This window comes from Macaca nemestrina, chromosome 17 (assembly GCF_043159975.1).
Source record: "Macaca nemestrina isolate mMacNem1 chromosome 17, mMacNem.hap1, whole genome shotgun sequence".
Classification (NCBI taxonomy): Eukaryota; Metazoa; Chordata; class Mammalia; order Primates; family Cercopithecidae; genus Macaca; species Macaca nemestrina.
Genome location: NC_092141.1, coordinates 9,765,802 through 9,790,763, shown reverse-complemented (window position 1 = coordinate 9,790,763; position 24,962 = coordinate 9,765,802). Strand labels below are relative to the sequence as shown.

The window sequence follows — 24,962 nt, the reverse complement described above, 5'->3', positions numbered from 1 at the left end:
ATTGGACATTCTTTGAAAACATAATTTTCTTTCTCTCTCTTTTTTTTTTTTTTTTGAGATGGAGTCTTGCTCTGTCACCCAGGCTGGAGTGCAATGGCGTGATCTTGGCTCACTGCAACCTCCACCTCCCGGGTTCAAGCAACTCTCCTGCCTCAGCTTCCAGAGTAGCTGGAACTACAGGCTCATGCTGCCACACCCAGCTAATTTTTTGTATTTTAGTAGAGACAGGGTTTCGTGGTGTTGCCCAGGCTGATCTCGAATTCCTGAGCTCAGGCAATCTGCGTGCCTCGGCCTCCCAAAGTGCTGTGATTACAGGTGTGAGCCACCACACCCGGCCTCATAATTTTCTAATGTTGCATAATAATGCATCACATGAATGACCATAATTTATTTTTCTCCTCATATTAGTTTTTTGGTTTTTTGATGTTTTGTTTTGTTTTATGATTGCAAAGGCAGTTCCTTTGTTCCATCTCTTATTTCCTTGGGCTCCCTGTCTAGAAGTAGGAATTAGAACTGTTGAAAGTGAAAGCATTTATTATTTTTTTTTGTTATTCTCAATTAGTTTGACTAAGTGGCTTTCTCATTCGATTGTTGAAAGTGAGGGCTGAAGGGTACGAACATTTTTAAGGCTCTTGATACTGTGAACCCCAAAGTATCTGAGACAGGACTCAATCAATTTAGAAAGTTTATTTTGCCAAGGTTAAGAATGCACCCGTGTGGATCACGAGGTCAGGAGTTCGAGACCAGCCTGGCCAACATGGTGAAACCCCGTCTCTACTAAAAATACAAAAAAAATTAGCTGAGCGTGGAGGCACGCGCTGTAATCCTAGCTACTTGGGAGGCTGAGGCAGGAGAATCGCTTGAACCTGGGAGGCAGAGGTTGCAGTGAGCCGAGATTGCACCACTGCACTCCAGTCTGGGCGATAGGGCGATACTCTGTTTCAAAAAAAAAATAATAATAATAATAACAAATGCACCCGTGACACAGCCTCAGGAGGTTCTGAAGACCTGTGCCCAAGGTGGTTGGGGAACAGCTTGCTTTTATACAATTTAGGAAGAATAGGGCCGGGCGCGGTGGCTCAAGCCTGTAATCCCAGCACTTTGGGAGGCCGAGGCGGGCGGATCACAAGGTCAGGAGATCGAGACCATCCTGGCTAACACGGTGAAACCCCGTCTCTACTAAAAAATACAAAAAACTAGCCGGGCGAGGTGGCGGGCGCCTGTAGTCCCAGCTACTCGGGAGGCTGAGGCAGGAGAATGGCGTGAACCCGGGAGGGGGAGGCTGCAGTGAGCTGAGATCCGGCCACTGCACTCCAGCCTGGGTGACAGAACAAGACTCCGTCTCAAAAAAAAAAAAAAAAAAAAAAAAGGAAGAATAATACATGAGTTAATACATGTGAGATTTATGATGGCTCAATCCAGAAGGGCGGGACACCTTGAAGGGGGTGGGGGAGGCTTCAAGGTCATAAGTAGTTTGAAAAATTTTCTGATTGGCAATTGGTTGACTTATTATCAATAGAAAGGAATGTCTGGGTTATGATAAGGGGTAGTGGAGACCAAGATTTTATCATGCAAATGAAGCCTCTGGGTAGCAGGCTTTAGAGAGAATAGATTGTAAATGTTTCTTATCAGACTTAAGACCTGTTTCAGGTTAACTTTGGAATGCCCTTGCCTGGGGGGTGGGATCCATGCAGATGGCTGCGGGTCGAGGAGGCCTTAGAATTTTATTTTTGGTTTACAATACATATTCCTAAATTGCCCTCCATCTTCTTTAAAAACCTATAAAAGGCCAGGTGCGGTGGCTCATGCCTGTAATCCCAGCACTCTGGGAGGCTGAGGCAGGCAGATCACAAGGTCAGGAGTTTGAGACCAGCCTGACCAACGTGATGAAACCCCCTCTTTACTAAAAATGCGAAAATTAGCTGGGCATGGTGGTGCACGCCTGTAATACCAGCTACTCAGGAGGCTGAGGCAGGAGAATCACTTGAACCTGGGAGGCAGATGTGCAGTGAGCTGAGATCGCACCACTGCACTCCAGCCTAGGTGACAGAGTGAGACTCCATGTCAAAACAAAGCAAAACAAACAAACAAACAAAAAACCTATAAAAACAGATTCAACTACAGTTTTACCTTTGTGTTGCTAAAGTCATAGGTCATTGGCACCTCCCTCAGTGTTTAGAAATGGAATAGAGCAGTTACTATTTTAATGGCCTATCAAAACAAGTGGTAAGCTGGCTGTTTAACAGAAGTAGCACATGATACTGTCTCTAAACTGGTTCTTTGCTAACGTTAATTAGCTTTACCGTCAGGGTAACTTATTTGTTGATGATATACCGTTTCCAGAAAAATTACACTTAAACCTTAATAGTTTTATATTCCTGACTGGACTTTTTATGTTGGTAGCATGGTCTTCTTTTTGTTGATTTGCTTTTTAAAAACTTTATTTTGGAAGGTAAAAGATACACAAACTAGAATAGTACAATGGGCCCCTTCCATACTCACCACCCAATTTCTGTAATTATCAATATTCTGCCATTCTTGTTTCATCTCTGCCCTCCACACCTTTTTTTTTTTTTTTTTGAGACAGAGTCTTGTTCCGTTGTCCAGGCTGGAGTGCAGTGGCACGATCTTGGCTCACTGCAGCCTCTGCCTCCTGAGTTCAAGTGATTCTCCTATCTCAGCCTCCCAAGTAGCTGGGATTACAAGCACCCGCCACCACACCCGGCTAATTTTTGTGTTTTTAGTAGAGACAGGGTTTCACCATGTTGGCCAGGCTGGTCTTGAACTCCTGACCTCAGGTGATCCGCCCATCTTGACCTCCCAAAGTGCTGGGATTACAGGTATGAGCCACCACACCCGTGCCTGGCCCAGATTATGTTTTTTTTTTTTTTTTTTTTTTCTTTTTTTTAGACGAAGCCTCTCTTGTCTCCCAGGCTGGAGTGCAATGGCGCGATCTCGGCTCACTGCAACCTCTGCCTCCCGGGTTCAAGCGATTCTCCTGCCTCACCCCTCCGCCAGATTGCTTTTCTAAACTAGTACTTCAGGCACCTCTGTGCTTGATAGTGTAATGAGGTTGTCTATTACCCCAGGCCAAGGGTTCCAGGACTTTGCCACAGATTTCAATCTCTTGGAAAACTTTTAAAGCTCCCCACGCCCAGGACAAACCCCATACCAGTTTGATCAGAATGCTGAGGTTGGGACCAGGCATTGTTATTTTTTTAAAGATTCCCCAGTGATTGCAACTTGTTTCAGAACTACTGCTCTTTAGGGCTAAAATAACAACACAAGGACTGGAGTCAGGACACCTGGGAGTTTGTGGCAGCTGTTACATTTCTCATAACCTCTTTAGGGCCTCTCTCTGTGTGTAAAAGTGTCCTCTATGGCTCTAAAATTCTCCTTGAAGTCTAACCTTGTTAGACTGGTGTTCAAGGCTCTGCAGAAACTAGCTTCTACTCATGTCTACCATTTTTTGCTTACCAGGCTTCCAGGGCCACCACGCAGCCAAACGTGCCGGACACGTTCCTTTCTGTTCATCTTTGCTTGCTCTGTCTTTCACTACGTCTAGAATATGCTCCTGCCTCCTGTCTGAATAAGAGACCTGTTTTAACCTTGTGGTCATCCAGATGTAACCTCATGGACCTTTTCCATCTGAGCGCCTTGGCCAACAGTAATCTCTCCCACCTCTGAACTCCAGACATACTTACACTTAGATCCCACATTTGGCAGGAGGCAAAACTTACTATATGTGGTTCATTTTTATATGTATGGTCTGGACCCCAGAGCCAGACCTAGGCTCCTCTTTTCATGATAATATGGAGGAAGAAAAGGTGAAATGTGGCAAAGTTGGGAGCAGGACCCAATTTTCCTTATTTAGCCTCCTATTTTCTTAATTCTGTGTTTTCTTATATACTGCTATTTTTCCATACACATGCATACATGAATACATATATGAATGATGTACATGTGATATATATGAATATATAGTATATATGGATATCAATGATACATATGTGATATGTATGAATATATGTATCAGTGATATGTATGATATATGTGAATGTGTATGATATATATATGATATATACGTGAATGGTGCTGCTTTAGAGTATAGTGGTTAGTGGTTCAGGATCCTCCCTCAGGATCCTTACAATATGAAGCTCTTAGCATAGGACCTGGCTCAGGTCAGGTACTCAGCTGTGACTATTGCTATAATTACTCTAGTAAGATTCCTACGGGAATTGATGGGTACATTTTCCTTCATTTAAAAAAACCACTTATCAAGTTCCCTCAGTGTTCAAATGATATGTGGGAATTGGAAGGTTTCAAAAAATATATTGTTTACTCAAGCAAAACTTAGGACATTAGGGCTAACGGGAGTTTCCAATATTTTGTAATAGACTAGTCCTGGAAAAGAATGCTGGTCACGTTAGTCCACAGAGTCCCTGCTTTTTAGGAGCAGACTGCCTGGTAGGAGAAATGAAATGTGTATCCCTGCTTAAGTATTTTCATTTTTTTGTTTGTTTGTTTGTTTGAGACGGAGTCTCACACTGTCGCCAGGCTGGAGTGCAGTGGCGCGATCTCAGCTCGCTGCAACCTCTGCCTCCCGGGTTCAGCGATTCTCCTGCCTCAGCCTCCCCTAAGTAGCTGGGATTATAGGCACCCGCCACCATGCCTGGCTAATTTTTTGTATTTTTAGTCGAGAGAGGGGTTTCACTATGTTGGCCAGGCTTGTCTCGAACTTCTGACCTCGCGATCCACCCGCCTTGGCCTCCCAAAGTGCTGGTATTACAGGCATGAGCCACTGCGCCCGGCCTGCTTAAGTATTTTCTATATGATAGAAAGTAAAAATGCTCTGAGAGAAGCAAAACATCAGGGGCTATTGGGAGTTCACTGTGAACCCTTCAAAGCCTCCAACCCTGCTGAATAACAACTAGAAGCTTATTAAATATTTTGAGAGAATTCTGGCAAGCTCAGATGTCAGGCGGGTGCGGGGCCTTTGTCCCCAGAGCATTTGGTTTTAGGCTAGACAGTACTTGCTGTTCCTGCACCCTAGAGCTGTCCCCCAGGCATCTGTGAGGCCAGCTTCTTCACCTTGCCTCAGTGTCACCTGAACGTAAGTAGCAGCTCCTCATCACTCTCTGTCCCTTTATCCTGCTGCACTTTTCTTCTTAGCACCTGTCAACACCTGACATACTATGTATTTATTTGTCTTATGACTTTCTTTCCCTAAGATATGGGCTCCTTGAAAGAGGGACTGTGTTCATTCTGTTCACTGCTGTACCAGTGCTCAGAACATGCCCAGTGCAGCGGAGGCCCCCACATTAAGAGCCTCGGCTCTGGGGCCAGACAGCCTTGGTTTGCAGCGGGCAGAACCACTTGGGCAAGTCACTTTACCTCCTTGTGCCTCCTTTTCTCCTGTGCGAGTTGGAGATGGTAATGGTACCCACTTCATAGCGTTCCTGTTTAGATTAAGTGAGTTATTACTAACGAAGCCTTCAGAATAGTGCCTGGCACATGGTAAATAACGCTCAGTCCATGTTGCTTTTACTGGTGATGTTATTCTTCCCTTCTGTTCGAATTCTTTGGCTAGAATGAAAATGTCAAACTTAGGGCAAAGATTTCTTCTAAAGAACCTTATATATTTTCTCTTTTCACGACTTTGATGCAGGTTCTCCACATACGATTCTACTTGTCAAATTGCCCAAGAAATTGCGGAGAAAATTCAACAACGAAATCAGTATGAAAGAAAAGGTGAAAAGGCACCGAAGGTAATATCAGGAGAGAATTAGTACCCAATGATTTGTTTGAGTTTTGAGGTCCGAAAACCCTATCTTCCTTTGAGGCTCTCTGTGCACATGTGTGTATGATGATCTCTCTGCTTACATATGTTGAATTGGCAGAACAGCCAACCAGTTAGTAGTTATTTAAACATTGAGACTAAATGAAGCATAACACATTTAAGTTCTCCTGTTTTACTTTAAATATTTCTAACAATTTTATAGTCTAGTTCAAGGGTTAGTAAACTTCCTCCAGATAATAAATCTTTTAGTTTTTGCAGGCCAAGAGACAATGTCTTCAAGTCTTTGAGTTTCTATCCTCACCACAAGGATAGTTATAGTTTTTACATTTTACATTAAAAATGTAAAAACAGGCCAGGCGTGGTGGCTCACACCTATAATCCCAGCACTTTGGGAGGCTGAGGCGGGCAGATTGCTTGAGGCCAGGAATTCAAGACCAGCCTGGGCAACATGGTGAAACCCCGTCTCTACTAAAAATACAGAAATTAGCCGGGCATGGTGGTGCACACCTGTAGTCCCAGCTACTCGGGAGGCTGAGGTGGGAGAATTGCTTGAACCCGGGAGGCGGAGGCTGCAGTGAGCTGAGATTGCACCACTGCACTCCAGCCTGGGCAACAGAGTGAGACTCTGTCTCAAAAAAGAAAAAGATGTAAAAACCATCTTTAGTTATGGGCTGTATAAAAACAGTGATGGGATTTGGCTAGGAAATAGATTTTTGTGAAATCACAAGTTTATACTTGTGATTATGATTAAAAATGTAAGCCTTCGATTCAAATCTAACAGCACACCTTTCTTCCTTATTTTCCCCATTCCAAATTTGTATGTGCTTTCTCTCACACTGAGAATCCTAGTTTCCAAAAGCATCAGTATGTTTTTACTCATATGGTCTATTTTACAGTTTACAGAAAATGGTTTCCAAATGACTGTAAAGTACCGCGACGAACACTAAGTTCAAACTTTGAGTCTTTTTAAGTTTAGATTAATCTACTAAGAATACTGAGGTTATTATGTTCCGAAGTTATGAGAATTTTTTTTTAAGAGTTTAGCTTTCAAGTTCAGGGGTACATATGCAGGTTTGTCGTATAGGTAAGCTTGTGTTATGGGGGTTTGTGGTACACATTATTTTGTCACCCAGGTATTAAGCCTAGCACTTCCTATTTTTCCTGACCTCTTCCTGCTTCCGACTTCCTCCCTCTGCTAGGCCCCAGTGTGTGTCATTTTCCTGTATGTATCCATATGTTCTCACCATTTAGCTGTCTCCTGTATCAACAGAGTGAACAACCAACCTACAGAATGTGAGAACATGTGGTATTTGGTTTTCTGTTCCTGCATTAGTTTGCTAAGGAGAATGGCCTTCAGCTCCATCTATATTCCTGCAAAGGACATGATCTCGATCCTTTTTACTGCGGCATAATATTCCATGTTGTATATGTACCACATTTTCTCTATCTGATCTACCACTGATGGGCATTAGATGATTCTATGTCTTTTGTTATTGTGAATAGTACTGCAGTGAACATACACATGCATGTGTCTCTTTCTGTTTTTGAGACGGAGTTTTGCTCTTGTTGCCCAGGCTGGAGTGCAGTGGTGCGATCTCGGCTCACTGCAACCTCTGCCTTCCAGGCTCAAGCGATTCTCCTACCCCAGCCTCCTGAGTAGCTGGGATTACAAGCGCCTGCCACCAGGCCTGGCTAATTTTTGTATTTTTAGCAGAGATGGGGTTTCGCCACATTGGCCAGGCTTGTCTCGAACACCTGCCCTCAGGTGATCCACCCACCTCGGCCTCCCAAAGTGCTGAGATTACAGGTGTAAGCCACTGCACCCCGCCCACATGCATGTGTCTTTATGGAAGAATGATTTCTGTTCCTTTGGGTATATACCCAATAACAGGATTGCTGGATCAAATAGTATTTCTCTTTTTAGTTCTTTGAGGAATTGCCACACTGTCTTCCACAATGATTGAACTGATTTACACTCCCACCAACAGTGTATAAGCATTCCTTTTTCTCTGTAACCTCGCCAGCATCTGTTATTTTTTGACTTTTTAGTAATAGCCATTCTGACGGGTGTGAGATGGTATCTCCTTGTGGTTTCGATTTGCACTTCTCTAATGATCAGTGATGTTGAGCTTTTTTCCTATGTTTTTTGGGACCATGTCTGTCTTCTTTTGAAAAGTGTCTGTTTATGTCCTTTGCCCGCTTTTTAATGGGGTGGATTTTTCTTGTAAATTTGCTTAGGTTCCTTATAGATACTGAATATTAGACCTTTGTCAGATGCATAGTTTTCAATTATTTTCTCCCAGTTTGTAGATTGTTTGTTCACTCTGTGGATAGTTTCCTTTTCTGTGCAGAAGCTCTTTCGTTGATTAGAGCCCATTTGTCAGTTTTTGCTTTTGTTGCAATGGTTTTTAGTGTCTTTGTCATGAAATCTTTGCCTGTTCTCATGTCCAGAATGGTATTGCCTAGGTTGCCTTCCAGGGTTTTTATAGATTTAGGTTTTACACTTAAGTCTTTAATCCGTCTTGAGTTAATTTTTGCATATGGTGTGAGGAAGGAGTCCAGTTTCTATCTTGTGCACGTGGTAGCCAGTTATCCCAGCACCACTTATTGAATAGGGAATCCTTTCCCCATTGCTTGTTTTTGTCAGGTTTGTCGAAGATCAGATAGTTGTACATGCAGCCTTATTTCTGGGTACTCTTTTTTTTTTTTTTTTTTTTTTGAGACAAGTGTTGCTTTATCACCTAGGCTGGAGTGCAGTGGCATGCTCTTAGCTCACTGCAACCTCTCCCTTCTGGCTTCAAGTGATTCTTGCATCTCAGCTACCCAAGTAGCTGGGATTCCAGGTATGTGCCACCATGCCCAGCTAATTTTTGTAGTTTTAGTAGAGAGAGGGTTTTGCCGTGTTGGCCAGGCTGGTCTCGAACTTCTGACCTCAAGTGATCTACCCGCCTCGGCCTCCCAAAGTGCTGGGATTATAGGCGTGAGCCACTGTGCCTGGTCAGCTGGGTTCTCTATTCTGTTCCATTGGTCTATGTCTGTTTTGGTTACTGTAGCCCTATAGTATAGTTTGAAGTTGGGTAGCATGATACTTCCAGCTTTGTTATTTTTATGTTATTATTATTTTTTTGAGACAGAGTCCCGCTCTGTCACCCATGCTGGAGTGCAGTGGCATGATCTTGGCTCACTGCAACCGCCGCCTCCCGGGTTCAAGTGATTCTTGTGCCTCAGCCTCCTGGGTAGCTGGGATTACAGGCATGAGCCACCACTTCCAGCTAATTTTTGTAGTTTTAGTAGAGATGGGCTCTCGCCATGTTGGCCAGGTTGATCTCGAACTCCTGACCTCAGATGATCCTCCTGCCTTGGCTTCCCAAAGTCCTGGGATTACAGGCGTGAGCCACTGTGCCCAGTCCAGCTTTGTTCTTTTTGCTCTGGATTGCCTTGGCTATTTGGGCCCTTTTTTGGTTCCATATGAATTTTAAAATACTTTTTTCTAGTTCTGTGAAGAATGTCAATGGTAGTTTAATAGGAATGGCATTGAATCTATAAATTGCTTTGGGCAGTATGGCCATTTTAACGATATTGCTTCTTGCTGTCCATGAGCATGGACTGTTTTTCTATTTGTTTGTGTCATCTCTGATTTCTTTTATTTATTTATTTATTTTTTCTGAGACTGAGTCTTGCATTGCTGCCCAGGCTGGAGTGCAGTGGTGAGATATGGGCTCACTGCAAGCTCCACCTCCTGGGTTCACGCCATTCTTCTGCCTCAGCCTCCTGAGTAGCTGGGACTACAGGCGCCCGCCACCACGCCCGGCTAATTTTTTGTATTTTTAGTAGAGACGGGGTTTCACCTTGTTAGCCAGGATGGTCTCGATCTCCTGACCTCGTGATCCACCCGCCTCAGCCTCCCAAAGTGCTGGGATTACAGGTGTGAGCCATCGCACCTGACCCGTGTCATCTCTGATTTCTTTGAGCAGTGTTTTGTAGTTCTTCTTGTAGAGATCTTTACCCCATGGTTAGCTGTCTTCCTAGGTATTTTATTTTCTGTTGGTAATTGTAAATAGGATTGCATTCCTGATTTGGCCCTTGGCTTGACTGTTGATATACAAGAATGTTAGGGATTTTTTTGCACTTTGATTTTGTATCCTGAGACTTGACTGAAGCTGTTTATAAGCTTATTGAGCTTTTGGACTGGGAGTATGAGGTTTTCTAGATACAGGATCATGTTGTCTGCAAACGGGTAGTTTGACTTCCTCTCTTCCTATTTGAATACCTTTTCTTTTCCCTCCCTCCCTCCCTCCCTCCTTTCTTTCTTTCTTTGTCTCTTTCTCTCTTTCTTTCTCTCTTCTCTTTTTTTCTCTCTTCTCCTTTCTTTCTCTTTCTTTCCCTCTTTCTTTTTCTTTCTCTTTCTTTCTTTCTCTCTCTTTCTTTCTTTTTCTCTTTCTTTCTCCTTCCTTCCTTCCTTTCTCTCTCTCTCTCTTTCTTTCTTTCTTTTCCTTCCTTTCTCTCTTTCTCTCCCTTTCCTTGTCCTTGTCCTTTCCTTTCCCTTTCCTTGTCCTTTCCCTCTCCTCTCCTTTTTCCTTTCTCTTCTCTTTTCTCCTCTCCTCTCCTCTCCTCTCCTCTTTTTCTCTTGCCTAATGGCTCTGGTCAGGACTTCCAATATATGTTGAATAGGAGTGGTGGCAGAGGGCATCCTTGTCTTGTGCCAGTTTTCAAGCAGAATGCGGCCAGCTTTTGCCCATTCAGTATGATGTTGACTGTGGGTTTGTCATAGATGGCTCTTTTATTTTGAGGTATGTTCCTTGAATACCTAGTTTATTGAGAGTTTTTAACATGAAGTGGTGTTGAATTTTATCAAAAGCCTTTTCTGCATCTATTGAGATAATCATGTGGGTTTTGTCTTATTTCTGTTTATGTGATGTATCACATTTTTTGATTTACATATGTTGAACCAACCTTGCATCCCATGGATGAAGCCTACTTGATCGTGGTGGATAAGCTTTTTGATGTGCTGCTGGTTTCGGTTTGCCAGTATTTTTTTGAGGACTTTTGCAATAATTGATTCTTTCTTTTCTGTCTTATGTTATCGTTTGTTTCTGTTTTTATTCATTTTCAGGAGTTGCTTTTTCCAACTTTTTAAATTGAATTTTAAATAAGTAAAACATTTACATCGTTCAGAAGTCAAAATTATATAAAAGTGACACTTAAAGTCTTGTTCCCATTCCTCTCTTTTCTACTTTTTCTTAACCTACTTCTTCTAAATAACCATTTTCATTTAATTTTTGGTTTATTCTTCCTGTGTTACTTTTTGCAGAAATAAGCCTCTATGCAGGTGTATGTGTGTGTCTCTGTGTGTCTGTGTGTATGTTCTTCCTTCTATATAAAAGATACTCTTTCAGGCTGGGCACGGTGGCTCACACCTGCAATCCCAGCACGTTGGGAGGCCTAGGCGGGTGGATCACCTGAGGTCAGGAGTTTGGGACCAGCCTGGCCAACATGGTGAAACCCCATCTCTACTAAAAATACAACAAATTAGCCGGGCATGCTGGCGAGCACCTGTAATCCCAGCTACTTGGAAGGCTGAGGAAGGAGAATCACTTGAACTCAGGAGGCGGAGGTTGCAGTGAGCCGAGGTTGTGCCATTGCACTCCAGCCTGGACAACAAGAGTGAAACTCCATCTAAATAAATGAATGAATGAATGACACACTCTTTCGTATCTTGGTCTTTTCACTCTACATTTTATTTCACATTCCTTATTCTTCTTTAGGGCTGTGTGGGTACTCTACTGCATAGATGTAACATTCTTTATTTAACGTGTCTCCTAAGGAAGGGCAATTAGATTGCTTCCAGTCTTGAGCTGCTGTGAATAATGCCGCAGTAAATAACCTTGTCCTTTAAAAAAAATTATGTGCATAGGTGTCTTTGAAAGGTGAGTTCTCAGAACCAGGGCATATGTAATTTTTTTTAAACCTGTTGTGAAATCCCCCCTCAAAGGGGTTGTCACCCTGGGCACCCCACCAGCAATGTGTGAGCGCTTCTGTTTCTTCACAGCCTGGCCAACAGAGGGTGTTGCAAGTCTTCTGAATTTTTCTTAACCTCATAAGTGAGAAATGGTATTTCAGTGTCGTTTTCAATTTGTATTTCTCATATAATGAGTCAAGTGGAGTGTGTTTTCATATGCTTGAGGGCCATTTACATATATATTCTTTCTGTGAACTGTCTTGTCTTTGTCCATTTTTCTACTGGATTATTAGCCTTGTTAGTCTTGATCTTTTAAGAGCTCCTCATGTATTAGGGAGATTAGCTCCTTGTGATAAATTGCAGTTATTTCCTTTCCTTTATCATTTGACATTTGACTTGCTTCTGGTAGTTTTGTCATGTGAAAGTTTCTTTTGTTTTTTTGCTTTTTTTCTGAGACGGAGTCTCACTCTTGTCACCCAGGCTGGAGTGCAGTGGCGTGATCTCAGCTCACTGCAAGCTCCTCCTCCCGGGTTCACGCCATTCTCCTGCCTCAGCCTCCCGAGTAGCTGGGACTACAGGCACCCGCCACCACGCCCGGCTTTTTATATATTTATAATTTTTTGTATTTTTAGTACAGACGAGGTTTCACCGTGTTAGCCAGGGTGATCTTGATCTCCTGACCTCGTCATCCACCTACTTCAGCCTCCCAAAGTGCTGGGATTACAGGCGTGAGCCACCGCGCCCGGCTGAAAGTTTTTTTTTTTTTTTTTTTTTTTTTTAATGAAGTTGGCTGTCAATCTTTAATTCTTCCGTATATTTAGTCATATCTAAGTTTTTGCTGTTTCCAGGTTATAAAAAATTTATTCCTGCTTTCTTCTAGTAAATATATGGTTTCATCTTTTACATGAAGGGCTGTTATCTATTTAACTAGTGTCATCATCTTAGACAGTTAGATTCTTTCTAATTGCAAATGATTTTTAAGTATAGCCAAATGTTGAAATAAATTCTTCAACGTAGACTTTCCGGATTTGGGTTGTATAACATTTTAAGCCTTTGGAACACATATATTGCAGTATAACATTTCTATACCAATTTTGATTATCTTTGAAAAAATCTCTACTAGGTAAAAATCCTATGTTACAGTTTAATATGCATTTTCTGTTACGTCTTGAACATCTTTTCTTTTCTTTTTTTTTTTTTTTTTTGTCCAGATGGAGTTTTGCTTTTGTTGCCCAGGCTGGAGTGCAGTGGCACAATCTCGGCTCACTGCAACCTCCGAGCCTCCCAGGTTCAAGCGATTCTCCTGCCACAGCCTCCCAAGTAGCTGGGATTACAGGCACCCGCCACCATGCCTGGCTAATTTTTGTATTTTTAGTAGAGATGGGGTTTCATCGTGTTGGCCAGGCTGGTCTCAAACTCCTGGCCTCAAGAGATCCTCCTGCCTTGGCCTCCCAAAGTGCTGGGATTATAAGCATGACCCACTGTGCCCAGCCTTGTTTCTTAATTTCAAAGTTTTCTTTTTATATATATTAACTATATTAATTGATCTGGCATATTTAGTATAAATACTTTCTCTATTAACTTGATTTTGTAAGTGACATTGTAAAACGTGTACCGGTTTTTAAATTTTATTTGAAATTATCAGCATGTTTATTGGTGATCTTTTCTAATGAGGGGAGGAGATATCATGCTTAAAAAGGCCTTTTACATACAGAGGTTATATAAATAATTATCTAAATTTTCCTTAAGCTTTTTTTCTGTTATTTTGTTTTGTTTGTGTAAATCTTTGAAATACTTGGTGTTTACTTTCGTGTGTCATAGGTGTCTAATGTTATTTTTTCCCCATTTGCTCAATTATGAATTTCTTTCCTTCCCTCATATGAAATAGTTCGTATTTCATTCACTGAATTTTTTTTTTTTTTTTGAGACAGTCGCGCTCTGTCGCCCAGGTCGGATCGCAGTGGCGCCATCTTTGCTAACTGCAAGCTCCGCCTCCCGGGTTCACGCCATTGTCCTGCCTCAGCCTCCCGAGTAGCTGGGACTCCAGGTGCCCGCCACCATGCCCGGCTAATTTTTTGTATTTTTAGTAGAGATGGGGTTTCACCATGTTAGCCAGGATAGTCTCGATCTCTTGCCCTCGTGATCTGCCCACCTCAGCCTCCCAAAGTGCTGGGATTACAGGTGTGAGCCACCGCGCCGGGCCTCATTCACTGAATTTTTACACACCCACATTGTTTCTGGGCCGTTTGTTATGTTGCACTATTGAAGCTGTTGGTAATTGCCAGCGTCAGCTATTGCAGTTTTTTATAATCACTTTATTTCTGATTAAGGCCCCTATGAACATGATACATATTCATGGCTTTTATCTTCCTTCATTTATCTTTCTGTCAGAATAATTTTGTAAAACTTCATTATAAAAAAAACCGACAACTGTGCTGTGCCTTAATTACCACCTCTTCTGCAATAAAAGAATTCCAAATGGGATTTCAAATAGACATGTATGTTTATAGATTTAAATTGGGGAAAAACTTAACATTTTTACAATATTGAGCGTTTCCTTTTGTTTCTTTCAGCAGTATTTATTGCACAGTTACTATGTGCCAGGCACTGTGCTCACTGTGCTAGATATTTTTTAGATTTTATTGGTATTGTTAATGAAGTTTTAAAATAGCAATTTAGTCAGGTGCAGTGGCTCACGCCTGTAATCCCAGCACTTTGGGAGGCCGAGGCGGGCAGATCACAAGTCAGGAGATCATGTCCATCCTGGCTAACATGGTGAAACCCCGTCTCTACTAAAACTACAAAAAAATTAGCCGGGCATGGTGGCGGGTGTCTGTAGTCCCAGCTGCTCTACCCGGGAGGCTGAGTCAGGAGAATGGTGTGAACCCAGGAGGCGGAGCTTGCAGTGAGCCGAGATCACGCCACTGCACTCCAGCCTGGGCGACAGAATGAGACTCCATCTCAAAAAAATAAAAATAAAAATAAAATAAAATAACAATTAAAAAAACTCTTCCTAGGTATTACTTAAACTTAGGAATGCCCTTGATATTTTTTCACTTCTTTATGACTAATGACCATACTGAATTCCTCCGCTATTTCGGTTTTTTTTTTTTTTTTTTTTTTTTTGAGATAGAGTCTTGCTCTGTTGCCCAGGCTGGAGTGCAATGGCGTGATCTCAGCTCACTACAACCTCCGCCTCCTGGGTTCAAGCGAGTCTCCTGCTTCAGTCTCCCGATTAGCTGGGACTACAGGTGCCTACCACCACGCCCAGCTAATTTTTGTATTTTTAGTAGAGACGGGGTTTCACCATGTTGGCCAGGCTGGTTTCGAAATCCAGACCTCGTGATCCTCCCACCTCGGCCTCCCAAAGAGCTGTGATCACAGGTGTGAGCCACCGTACCTGGCCTCCACTGTTTTTAATAGTCTTTCAGCCCAGCCTCTACTGTTTTTAATAATCTTTCAGTCTGGGCACGGTAGCTCATGCCTGTAATCCCAGCACTTTGGGAGGCCAAGGTGGGTGGATCACCTGAGGTCAGGAGTTCGAGACCAGCCTGACCAATATGGTGAAACTCCGTCTCTACTAAAAATACAAAAATTAGCTGGGCATGGTGGCAGGCGCCTGTAGTCCCAGCTACTCGGGAGACTGAGGCAGGAAACTCGCTTGAACCCAGGAGGCGGAGGTTGCAGTGAGCTGAGATCACGCCATTGCACTCCAGCCTAGGCAACAAAGCAAGACTCTGTCTCAAAAAAAAAAAATAATAATAATAGTAATAATCTTTCAGTTGATTCTCTTAACTTTTCTAAGTAGACTATTATCAATCTGCAAATAATAATAATCTCATCTTCCCTTGTCGTCCTTCTATTTTTCATATTGTATTGGTTAGAACTTCTAGAGCAAAACTAAATAATATTGCAGTTAAGGCAATAGTGTTCTATTCTTAGTTTTTCTTTCTTTTTGTGTGTGTGTTTCTTTTGTTTATCATTTCCCCTATACTGTACTAATCATATGTTTATTCTGTTTTTAATCATTAACATCATGAGCTTTATTGCTAGATTTTTCTAACATCAAACTGTTCTTAAATTACTAGAATAATTTCTACTTGTTGATGGTATATGGTCCTTTTTAATGTAATTCTGAATTTGCTACTTTTTTTTTTTTTTTTTTTTTGAGACAGAGTCTCGCTCTGTCGCCCAGACTGGAGTGCAGTGGTGCGATCTCGGCTCACTGCAAGCTCCGCCTCCTGGGTTTACGCCATTCTCCTGCCTCAGCCTTCTGAGTAGCCGGGACTACAGGCGCCCGCCACCTCGCCTGGCTAGTTTTTTTTTTTTTTTTTTTTTTTGTATTTTTTAGTAGAGACGGGGTTTCACCGTGTTAGCCAGGATGGTCTTGATCTCCTGACCTCATGATCCACCCGTCTTGGCCTCCCAAAGTGCTGGGATTAGAGGCTTGAGCCACCGTGCCTGGCCAGCTAATATTTTTGAAAAGATTTTTACATTTATAATTCCTAAGTAAGATTGACATGTGGTTCTCTTTGTCGTGCTTGTTACCAAGGTTATGGTAGCTTAAAATGTGAATTAGGCTTTCCATCTTTTTTTGTGCTCTAGAAACTGTCTTTAATTATGATAATGACACTTTTTTCCTGATTACAAAAATCATTTTCTTATAAAATGTTAGAAAATCCCACTACTTAGATAGAACCATGGTGCTTTCATGTGTTTGTATTTAGTTCCTAGGTTGTTTTTTCTCTGTTTGGGTGATATTTTATTTTATGACTTGATTTTTTTTCCTTTTCATAAGTTGTGATGGATATCTTTCTATGTGAACAAATTGAGATTTGAGCCATAATTTTTAATGGCTACATACTGTGTCTTTTATCTCCCGAATGATTTTGGTTTTTGATTTTGTGGACTCCTCTTCATAGGCCTGGTGTGTGGGGGCTTTTTTGTTTGCTTCTTTTGCCCTTTTCTCTTTGAGTGTAGAGAGATCTGTTTTCCTTGGTGTTTCCCTACAACATTGTAGGTGGTTCTTCCTTGGTTCCCAGGAGCATGGGGATAGTTCAGGTTCGACTTTTCTTGGCTGCTGGTGCCTTGGAGGTCTGCTGGATGTGTGCAGTCTGGGCCAGCCTCTGGCACACTGGCTGGTTTTCCTTGGTGTGATTCTGCAAATCCAAGGAGGGAGTCCACTTGAGTTATATAATTGCTGCTTTTGACAAGGTAGCAAAGGAAACCTGTGGTATTCTGTCTTTTTAACATGTCTCTGATTTCATCCATGGGTGAATATGTTTTAACTGACACAGGCGGTTTTTTCGCGTTTCCAAATTCCTGAGAGGCCTCTTCTCACCCTCTTCTCCATCCTTTAATGTAACAGGTTAGAGTCACAGACACAAATTTCCTCTGGGATGATTGGAGAAAATTCACATACTCCTGGGAAAAGAGTCATGTGTGGTTAACATTCCTCTTGCATAAAAAGAACACATTGCCGTAAAACGTTTCATTGGGTTGTAAATTTTACCGGTTGTTTAGAGAGCCTGGTGGGGATGGTAATGGGACTTCATGCTTTGTCATTTGAAGCCTGATTGAGAGAACTGTGGGTTTTTGCTCTGGAATGAAGACTTGGGGAACATAATTTCCTGCATAGTTCCAAGGCAGATACATCGGATCAATGGGTAGAAGCTCAGGCCACAGGATTCAGCTGATGGTGAGAGCTCACTGACAGTTTCTAGTCAGTATCGGTGTTCCAGTCTGGCTTGGCTCACCACTTGGCCAGGATGTGGAGCGGGTATGAGCTGTAAGTGGGCAGCTGGGCCAGGGCACCACTGAGCCTCCTTCCAGCCCCGAGTTTGTCGTGAGGGGCTGAGTATCTGTCTCTTCCAGCCCTGGCTTGGTTGAATCATAGCCCGTGAAGTAGTGTTTATGTGATGTAATTTCGTGGATTCTGCGCTGTGGACTAGAATACTTAGGATGTGTTCTTTTCTTTTCAGCTTACCGTGACAATCAGAGCTTTGTTGCAGAACCTGAAGGAAAAGATCGCCCTTTTGAAGGACTTATTGCTAAGAGCTGTGGCAACACATCAGATGTATCCATGTAAACATTTCCACCTCTTTTCTAGAGTGGGAGGAAAAGCAGTCGTATTTTAAGAAAGGAAGGAATCTGGGCCACCCAGATTTTCCCACAGCTTGAGGAAGACCTGGTTTCCAAAATATTGCCTGTAATCTTGATTTCTATTTTCAGTGTCTGTTACATGTTTTACAGTGAATATGCTGGCAAAGCAAGACCTACCGAGGGAATTAACTTACTTGGGTGTAACCTGTACAGTTCAGGAAGCTAATGCTTTCCATCAGTGCTGTATTTACGGAGCCCCGCACTGCTCCCTGTCTAGACCGCCTTGACCGTAGCTGGCTACTCCTCCAACAGGAAAACTTCCATGATCATCCTAAGCTGTGATTCTGCTTCTGGGAGTTTTTAGTGATCATTTCTTTTCGGAGAGGCCAATACCAGTAGAAACCATACATCTCTCCCTTCCCCACCTACCCCGGTGTTTATGTAGATGATTGAGATATGGCTTGTTTGCCTTATTTTTCCTCCAGAGGCACAGACACTGCCTGTAGTATGGGAGTTTGAGGGGAAGGGGTGGGGTGGGACTTCCTTGAAGCAAGTTATGCCATCATCTTAACCTCCTACCAAGTGGTAAAATATATATATATTTTTTAGAAATTCATAATCTGGGCCAGGTGCAGTGGTTCACGCCTATAATCCCAGCACTTTGGGAGGCCGAGCACTTGAGGCCAGGAGTTCGAGACCAGCCTCGTCAGCATGGTGAACCCCATCTCTACTGAAAATATAAAAATTAGCTGGGCATGGTGGCGCACACCTGTACGCCCAGCTACTCGGGAGGTTGAGGCAGGAGAATCACTTGAACCTGGGAGGCGGAGATTGCAGTGAGCCGAGATCATGCCACTGCACTCCAGCTTGGCCAACAGAGTGTGACCGTGTCTCAAAAAATAAAAAAAAGAGAAATTCATAATCTGATCAATTTAGGAATATATACATGACTTGTTACCTATACTAACCCTTTACACCGGAGTGTATATTGGTTTGAAAACTTACCTCAAACTGGTCTTCTCTCATCATTTCTCTAAATTGTCAGTAGTTCATGCCAAAGACCCAATTTTTCATATTTCAGGGAGTGGATACTTCCAGGTTTTAAATATATGGAAATACGGGAATACAACTTTTTAGATAAAACAATGGAAAGTGTTCTAAAAATTATTTTCCTCCATTGTTACCCCTTTATATCACTAGGAAAGTTGGCTTAGTCGCATGATTTTCTAGATATTCAATTATTGATCCACTAAGGTTTAAAATCAGAGTTTAATTTCAAACAATTAGGGCCTTATTTTTAACACAATTGGAATATTCTGAGATACTTCACCTTCCATGTCGTGTAATTTGTTATGGCACAGTTGGTCTATCATATAAAGGGTTTTTATTTTACCCAAATCAACAAGTCCTAATATACAGACCTCACTGCACCATTGTGCCCAGCTAATTTTTTTTTTTTTTTTTTTGAGAGGGAGTCTCACTCTGTTGCCCAGGCAGGAGTGTAGTGGTGCAATCTCGGCTCACTGCAAGCTCTGCATCCCAGATTCACGCCATTCTCCTGCTTCAGCCTCCCGAGTAGCTGGGACTACAGGCGCCCGCCACCAGGCCCGGCTAATTTTTTTGTATTTTTAGTAGAGACAGGGTTTCACCGTGTTAGCCAGGGTGGTCTCGATCTCCTGACCTCGTGATCTGCCCGTCTCAACCTCCCAAAGTGCTGGGATTAGAGGTGTGAGCCACCATGCCTGGTCTAATTTTTGTATTTTTAGTAGTTTCAAATGGGCAGTTCTATTTCCTCTTCTTTCAGTACTAAGCACTAGGAAGTCTACACATGGCAAGGTGTGTGAATTCATGTTAGTGTTACCTAAAGCATATATATTAGAAAGGTAACTACATATTGTTTCATGATATCATATGCATTTGCTTCCATTTAGATAACATTATTAGTCACCTTGTTTATGTGCTAAACCTACTACAAGAAAAATATACAAATTAAGAGCTTTTTCTTTTTTCTATTAATTGCTGCTAGTTATTACAGAGTACTAAGCATACCACAGTTATAATTGACTCTGTTCTCCTAAATGCTTACAGTCTCATCATCTGTTGAAATCTCACAGGTTTTTCGTTTTGTGGTCATCTCAGAATTACTTCCCAAATTATTGAATTAAGGAGTAAGCATCAAAAACACTGAACAAAAGTTATTTAAAACATTACAAAAATATTTAGGGGCCTTAATGTGGATAATTTAGAATTTACTAGAAGATATCAAAAATTCAACTGGAATACAACAACTTTCTTTAAAAGTCTATTTATTTTTTCAAATAATTGATCTATTTCTACTGTAACAACTGCAGCCAATACTAGGGATGGCATTTAACTAATCCACCCCATGAGGGCGCTCATAAACCTGTGTATTTTTAGGGAGGCCACTTTTTTTTTTTTTTTTTTTTTTTGAGATGGAGTCTCACTGTCGCGCAGACTGGAGTACAGTGGCGCAATCTCAGCTCACCGCAACCTTCACCTCCCGAGTTCAAGCGATTTTCCTGCCTCAACCTCCTGAGTAGCTGGAATTACAGGTGCGTGCCACTGCACTCAGCTAATTTTTGTATTTGAGTAGAGACGGTTTCACTATGTTGGCCAGGCTGGTCTTGAACTCCTGACCTCAGGTGATCTGCCCGCCTCAGCCTCCCAAAGTGCTGGGATTACAGGCATGAGCCACCGCGCCTGGCCACGGAGGCCACTTTTGATGTAAGGGAAAGGAGGTAGTGTATATATTATGAAGGCTTCTTTTTAATTCTCCTTCTGTTCCTCCCATCTTCCCTTCCCCTAACCTCCATCTTCTACCCAAACATTTAAAATAATTCTCTGGCAGTTATCCTCCAGATTTAAGATAGATAGCAATCTGTGAGTCCTAATAATCTCATATTATTAGTTTTTTTGGTGTTTCCTTCTCTTCTTTACAAAAATAGATACTGAGGCCAAGTTAAACTTTGCACCAAAAGTCACTGATGAAGTTGGAGAGATAACCCAGAATTCCAGCAGAGGATGTTTTTTTGTTTTTTTTGGTTTTTTTTTTTTAGACAGAGTCTTGCTCTGTCACCCCGGCTAAAGTTCAGCGGCACAATCTCGGCTCACTGCAAACCCCACTTCCCGAGTTCAAGTGATTCTCCTGCCTCAACCTCCTGAGCAGCTGGGATTACAGGCATGTGCCACCATGCTCGGCTAATTTTTGTATTTTTAGTAGAGATGGGGTTTCGCCATGTGGTCCAGGCTGGTCTCGAACTCCTGACCTTGTGATCCACCCACCTCGGCCTCCCAAAGTGCTGAGATTACAGGTGTGAGCCACCGCGCCCGGCCCCAGCAGAGGCATTTTCTACACTGAGGAGAGGATTCTTGGAGAGCTTTAGTCATTACCCAGGACCCCACAACTAGGAAATGGAAGAACCAGGTTCAAACACAGGACTGGGTGGCCCCAACGTGAATTGTTTAAAAGCTGAATTTTACTTGAGTAGAAATAATACAGTCAGCTGTCGCCTGGCATGTCTTCAACTCGAATTCTCTATTAATTGTTGTGTTGCTGGACTGCCAAGACAAATCTTGTTTATAACACAAATCTTCAAGAACCTTCTTAACTATCAGAAGATTAGACAGTGTTAACTGTGGTTTATTAGGTATACTTTATGATGCTGAGAAAAATGTTTGTTCATAAATCACCAATGGAGTGACTTTTTAATCCTTTTTTTGAGGCATAATGAATGTTTGGTGACTTTTTTAATGTGAATATTTGAACACCACATTTCCTTACTGTGCTGGGTAGTTGAGAGTTTATGATCCTTAATAAATTTATGCCTTTCTACATTTGTGAACGTGTCCAAAGAACACTAGGAGTTGCCAGAAAGATAAGTCCTATGCAAATGCTTTCTAAACATTGAAATTCATGGAATTAAGGCATGGGATGTTATGCTCTCCCCTGAAAAAGTATTTTTCTCCTGGCAGCAGTAAAAGTCAAGTTAAAATGGAAGCTCTGTGCTTTTGAATCCGTTAGTATGCAATTAATAATCCGAAGTCTTGCAGTCAGAGAGTTTAAATTCTGAAAGGCCTTAACATCTGTTCACAGTGCTCTTTAAGACAGGAACTGTAATTGCCTCACCAGCTGAGAAGAGGTGTATGCTATGGGAGGCCGCATGTGACATTCCAGATAGTACTAAAGAGACTTAGTACCATCTTCTTAGAGTTGGCTTCACAAGAAACTTATCCTTTTGTTGGCATTTCAAAGGAGGCCGCACCTTTACTTATTTTAAAGAGAATAAAGAAAATCTCTTTACAAAGGGGTTTGATGTCAAAAAGTACTTTGGTGTCTTGGGAGAAGGCCTTTGGAAATAATTTTTAAAAATCTATAAAAGATAGGTAAGTAGGGCCAGGCACGGTGGCTCACGCCTGTAATCCCAGCACTTTGGGAGGCCGAGGCGGGCGAATCATGGGGTCAGGAGATGGAGACCATCCTGGCTAACGCAGTGAAACCCTGTGTCTACTAAAAATACAAAAATTAGCCAGGCATGGTGGCGGGCACCTGTAGTCCCAGCTACTCGGGAGGCTGAGGCAGGAGAATGGCGTGAACCTGGGAGGCAGAGGTTGTAGTAAGCCAAGGTCGAGCCACTGCACTCCAGTCTGGGTGACAGAGCGAGACTCCGTCTCAAAAAAAAAAAGATAGGTAAGTAGATAGATAGGTGCATAGACAGATGTGGTGATTACTATGTAACAAACCCCAATGGATGTGGTTGTGGAGAGGCTGACTGAACAGATTTTTTTTGTTTTTTTGTTTTCTTTGTTTTTTTTTTTTTTTTTTTTTTTTTTTTTGAGACAGAGTCTTGCTCTGTCGCCCAGGCTGGAGTGCAGTGGCCGGATCTCAGCTCACTGCAAGCTCCGCCTCCCGGGTTTACGCCATTCTCCTGCCTCAGCCTCCCGAGTAGCTGGGACTACAGGTGCCCGCCACCTCGCCCAGCTAGTTTTTTGTATTTTTTAGTAGAGACGGGGTTTCACCGGATTAGCCAGGATGGTCTCGATCTCCTGACCTTGTGATCCGCCCATCTCGGCCTCCCAAAGTGCTGGGATTACAGGATTGAGCCACCACGCCCGGCCGACTGAACAGATTTTACAGGTATCCCCTGGCAGCTCCAGTGGAGGCAGACTGGCTCTCAAACTCTGTGCCTGTCCATCGGTTTACACTGACACTTGGTAACATGAGAAAAATAAGGAGAACATAGTGTTTATGTAGTGGAAGTTTTCTGATATATAAGAACTTTTTTCTGACTTAAGACAGGATCTCACTGTGTTGCCTAGGATGGAGGGCAGTGGCAAAATCCTAGCTCACCGCAGCCTCAAACCCCTGGCCTCAAGTGATCCTCCTGCCTCAGCCTCCCAAGTGGCTAGGACTCCAGGTGTATGTCACCATGCCCAGCTAATTTTTTGTAGAGATGGGGTCTTGCCATTTGCCCAGGCTGGTCTCGAACTTCTAGCCTCAAGCGATCCTCCGCCTCGGCCTGCAAAATGTTGGGATTACTGGTGTGAGCCACCATGCCAAGTCTGTTTTCTGATTTATACAGAACTGTTACATGGTTCTTTCTAGTTTTTGGTGTTAAAATCTCCTTGCTATGGTAGTAAAAGTAGACCGTTTTATTTCTTGTTTTCTTGAACACCCATACCTGGCAAAATGTATAATTGGTAATTCTATGTAAGTTACACCCCCTCCGTTTTTTTGGACATATTACTGGTCCATGAAACCTGAATGTCTAGGCGCCACTGGTATAGTGGGAACAACATTGGCTTTGAAAGCAGACAGATCTGAGATCGAAGACCAGCTCTGCCACTTACCAAGGCCAAACAGCAGTTTAGCCTTTCTGGACCTTAGTTTCATTATCTGTAATGTAGGAATAATCATGCTTTGCCAGGTTATTGTGCAAGCTGAAGAAAATCTTTTTAAAGCCCTTCACAGGACTAGCCCCCATAAGGGTGGGTGGTGAATAAAAGGTGGTTACCAACACTTACCCTTGGGGAAGTTACCTAACCTCTTTTTGCCTCATTTGTGGAATGGGATGCTGGAAGTCCACCTGGCATAAAGGCTGTTGTGTAAGGATGAGATGATATGCATACAGGGTGCTTCACATATACTGAGTCCTCCTTGAGGATTAGCTGCTACTGATTATTTTATCATTATTGTAAAGATTTCAGCTACCGTTGAGAATTTACAGGTCATCCTTTCTTTATAGAGTTTTTAATCATGCATGGTGGTTATATCAAAACACACAAACAATGATGGTATTAAAATAGTACTTGCAAAATGTGATCAGTGCTTTCAGGAAGGTAAGGACTTGGCCTGGTACATCATAAATATTTATTAGAGTTTGTTGACTTAAAAAAAGAAAGCTGGAAAAGTCTTTTGACCTCTAAAACCTTGAACAGTTCTTTTTTTTTTTTTGGCATGGAGAAGTAATTATCTGCAAACTTCTTCCTTCACCAGAGCAGCTCTTTCACAAAATAAGGCTTACCTAAATTCTATTTTTTTTTCTTTTTCGAAACGGAGTTTCATTCTTGTTGCTCAGTCTAGAGCACAATGGTGCAATCTCAGCTCACTGCAACCACCACCTCCCAGGTTCAAGCGATTCTCCTGCCTCAGCCTCCCAAGTAGCTGGGATTACAGGTGTGCACCACCACGCCTGGCTAATTTTTGTGTTTTTGGTAGAGACGGGGTTTTGCCATGTTGGCCAGGCTGGTCTCAAACTCCTGACCTCAGGTGATTCGCCCACCTCAGCCTCCCAAAGTGCTGGGATTACAGGTGTGAGCCACTGTGCCCAGCCTAAATTCTTAAGCCTTATACCAAATATATGAGAAAATCCAGGAGCTGGAGTGGGATTGGGTGTCCTGTGGATCCAGTTGCATATTCACCCTGCTCCATCTGTGGTTCAAATGCTTACCAGGTTACAGCAGAGAAACTGGGCTTATGCATGTTGGTAGTAGGTATTAGTAATATGAAATCAGGATCCCGTTTTATTTACAACCTTACATATCCATGAATTGGCTATAATTACATGTAAAATCAGCATAGCC

General features: G+C 42.4%; 1 protein-coding gene across 4 annotated transcripts in view; it reads left to right on the top strand.

The window, feature by feature from the left end:
- LOC105473583 (syntaxin 8) overlaps positions 1 to 24,962 on the top strand; it is a 331,555-nt gene that overhangs the window by 1,572 nt on the left and 305,021 nt on the right. For all 4 annotated transcript variants that reach the window (XR_011615369.1, XR_011615370.1, XM_071082343.1 and 1 more), the window contains exons 2-3: positions 5,669 to 5,768; positions 17,741 to 17,835. Coding sequence is in view for 2 of the 4 variants with exons in the window: in XM_071082343.1 (XP_070938444.1) it covers positions 5,669 to 5,768; positions 17,741 to 17,835 (195 nt within the window). In the remaining 2 variants the exon portion in view is untranslated. The remainder of the gene's footprint in view (positions 1 to 5,668; positions 5,769 to 17,740; positions 17,836 to 24,962) is intronic.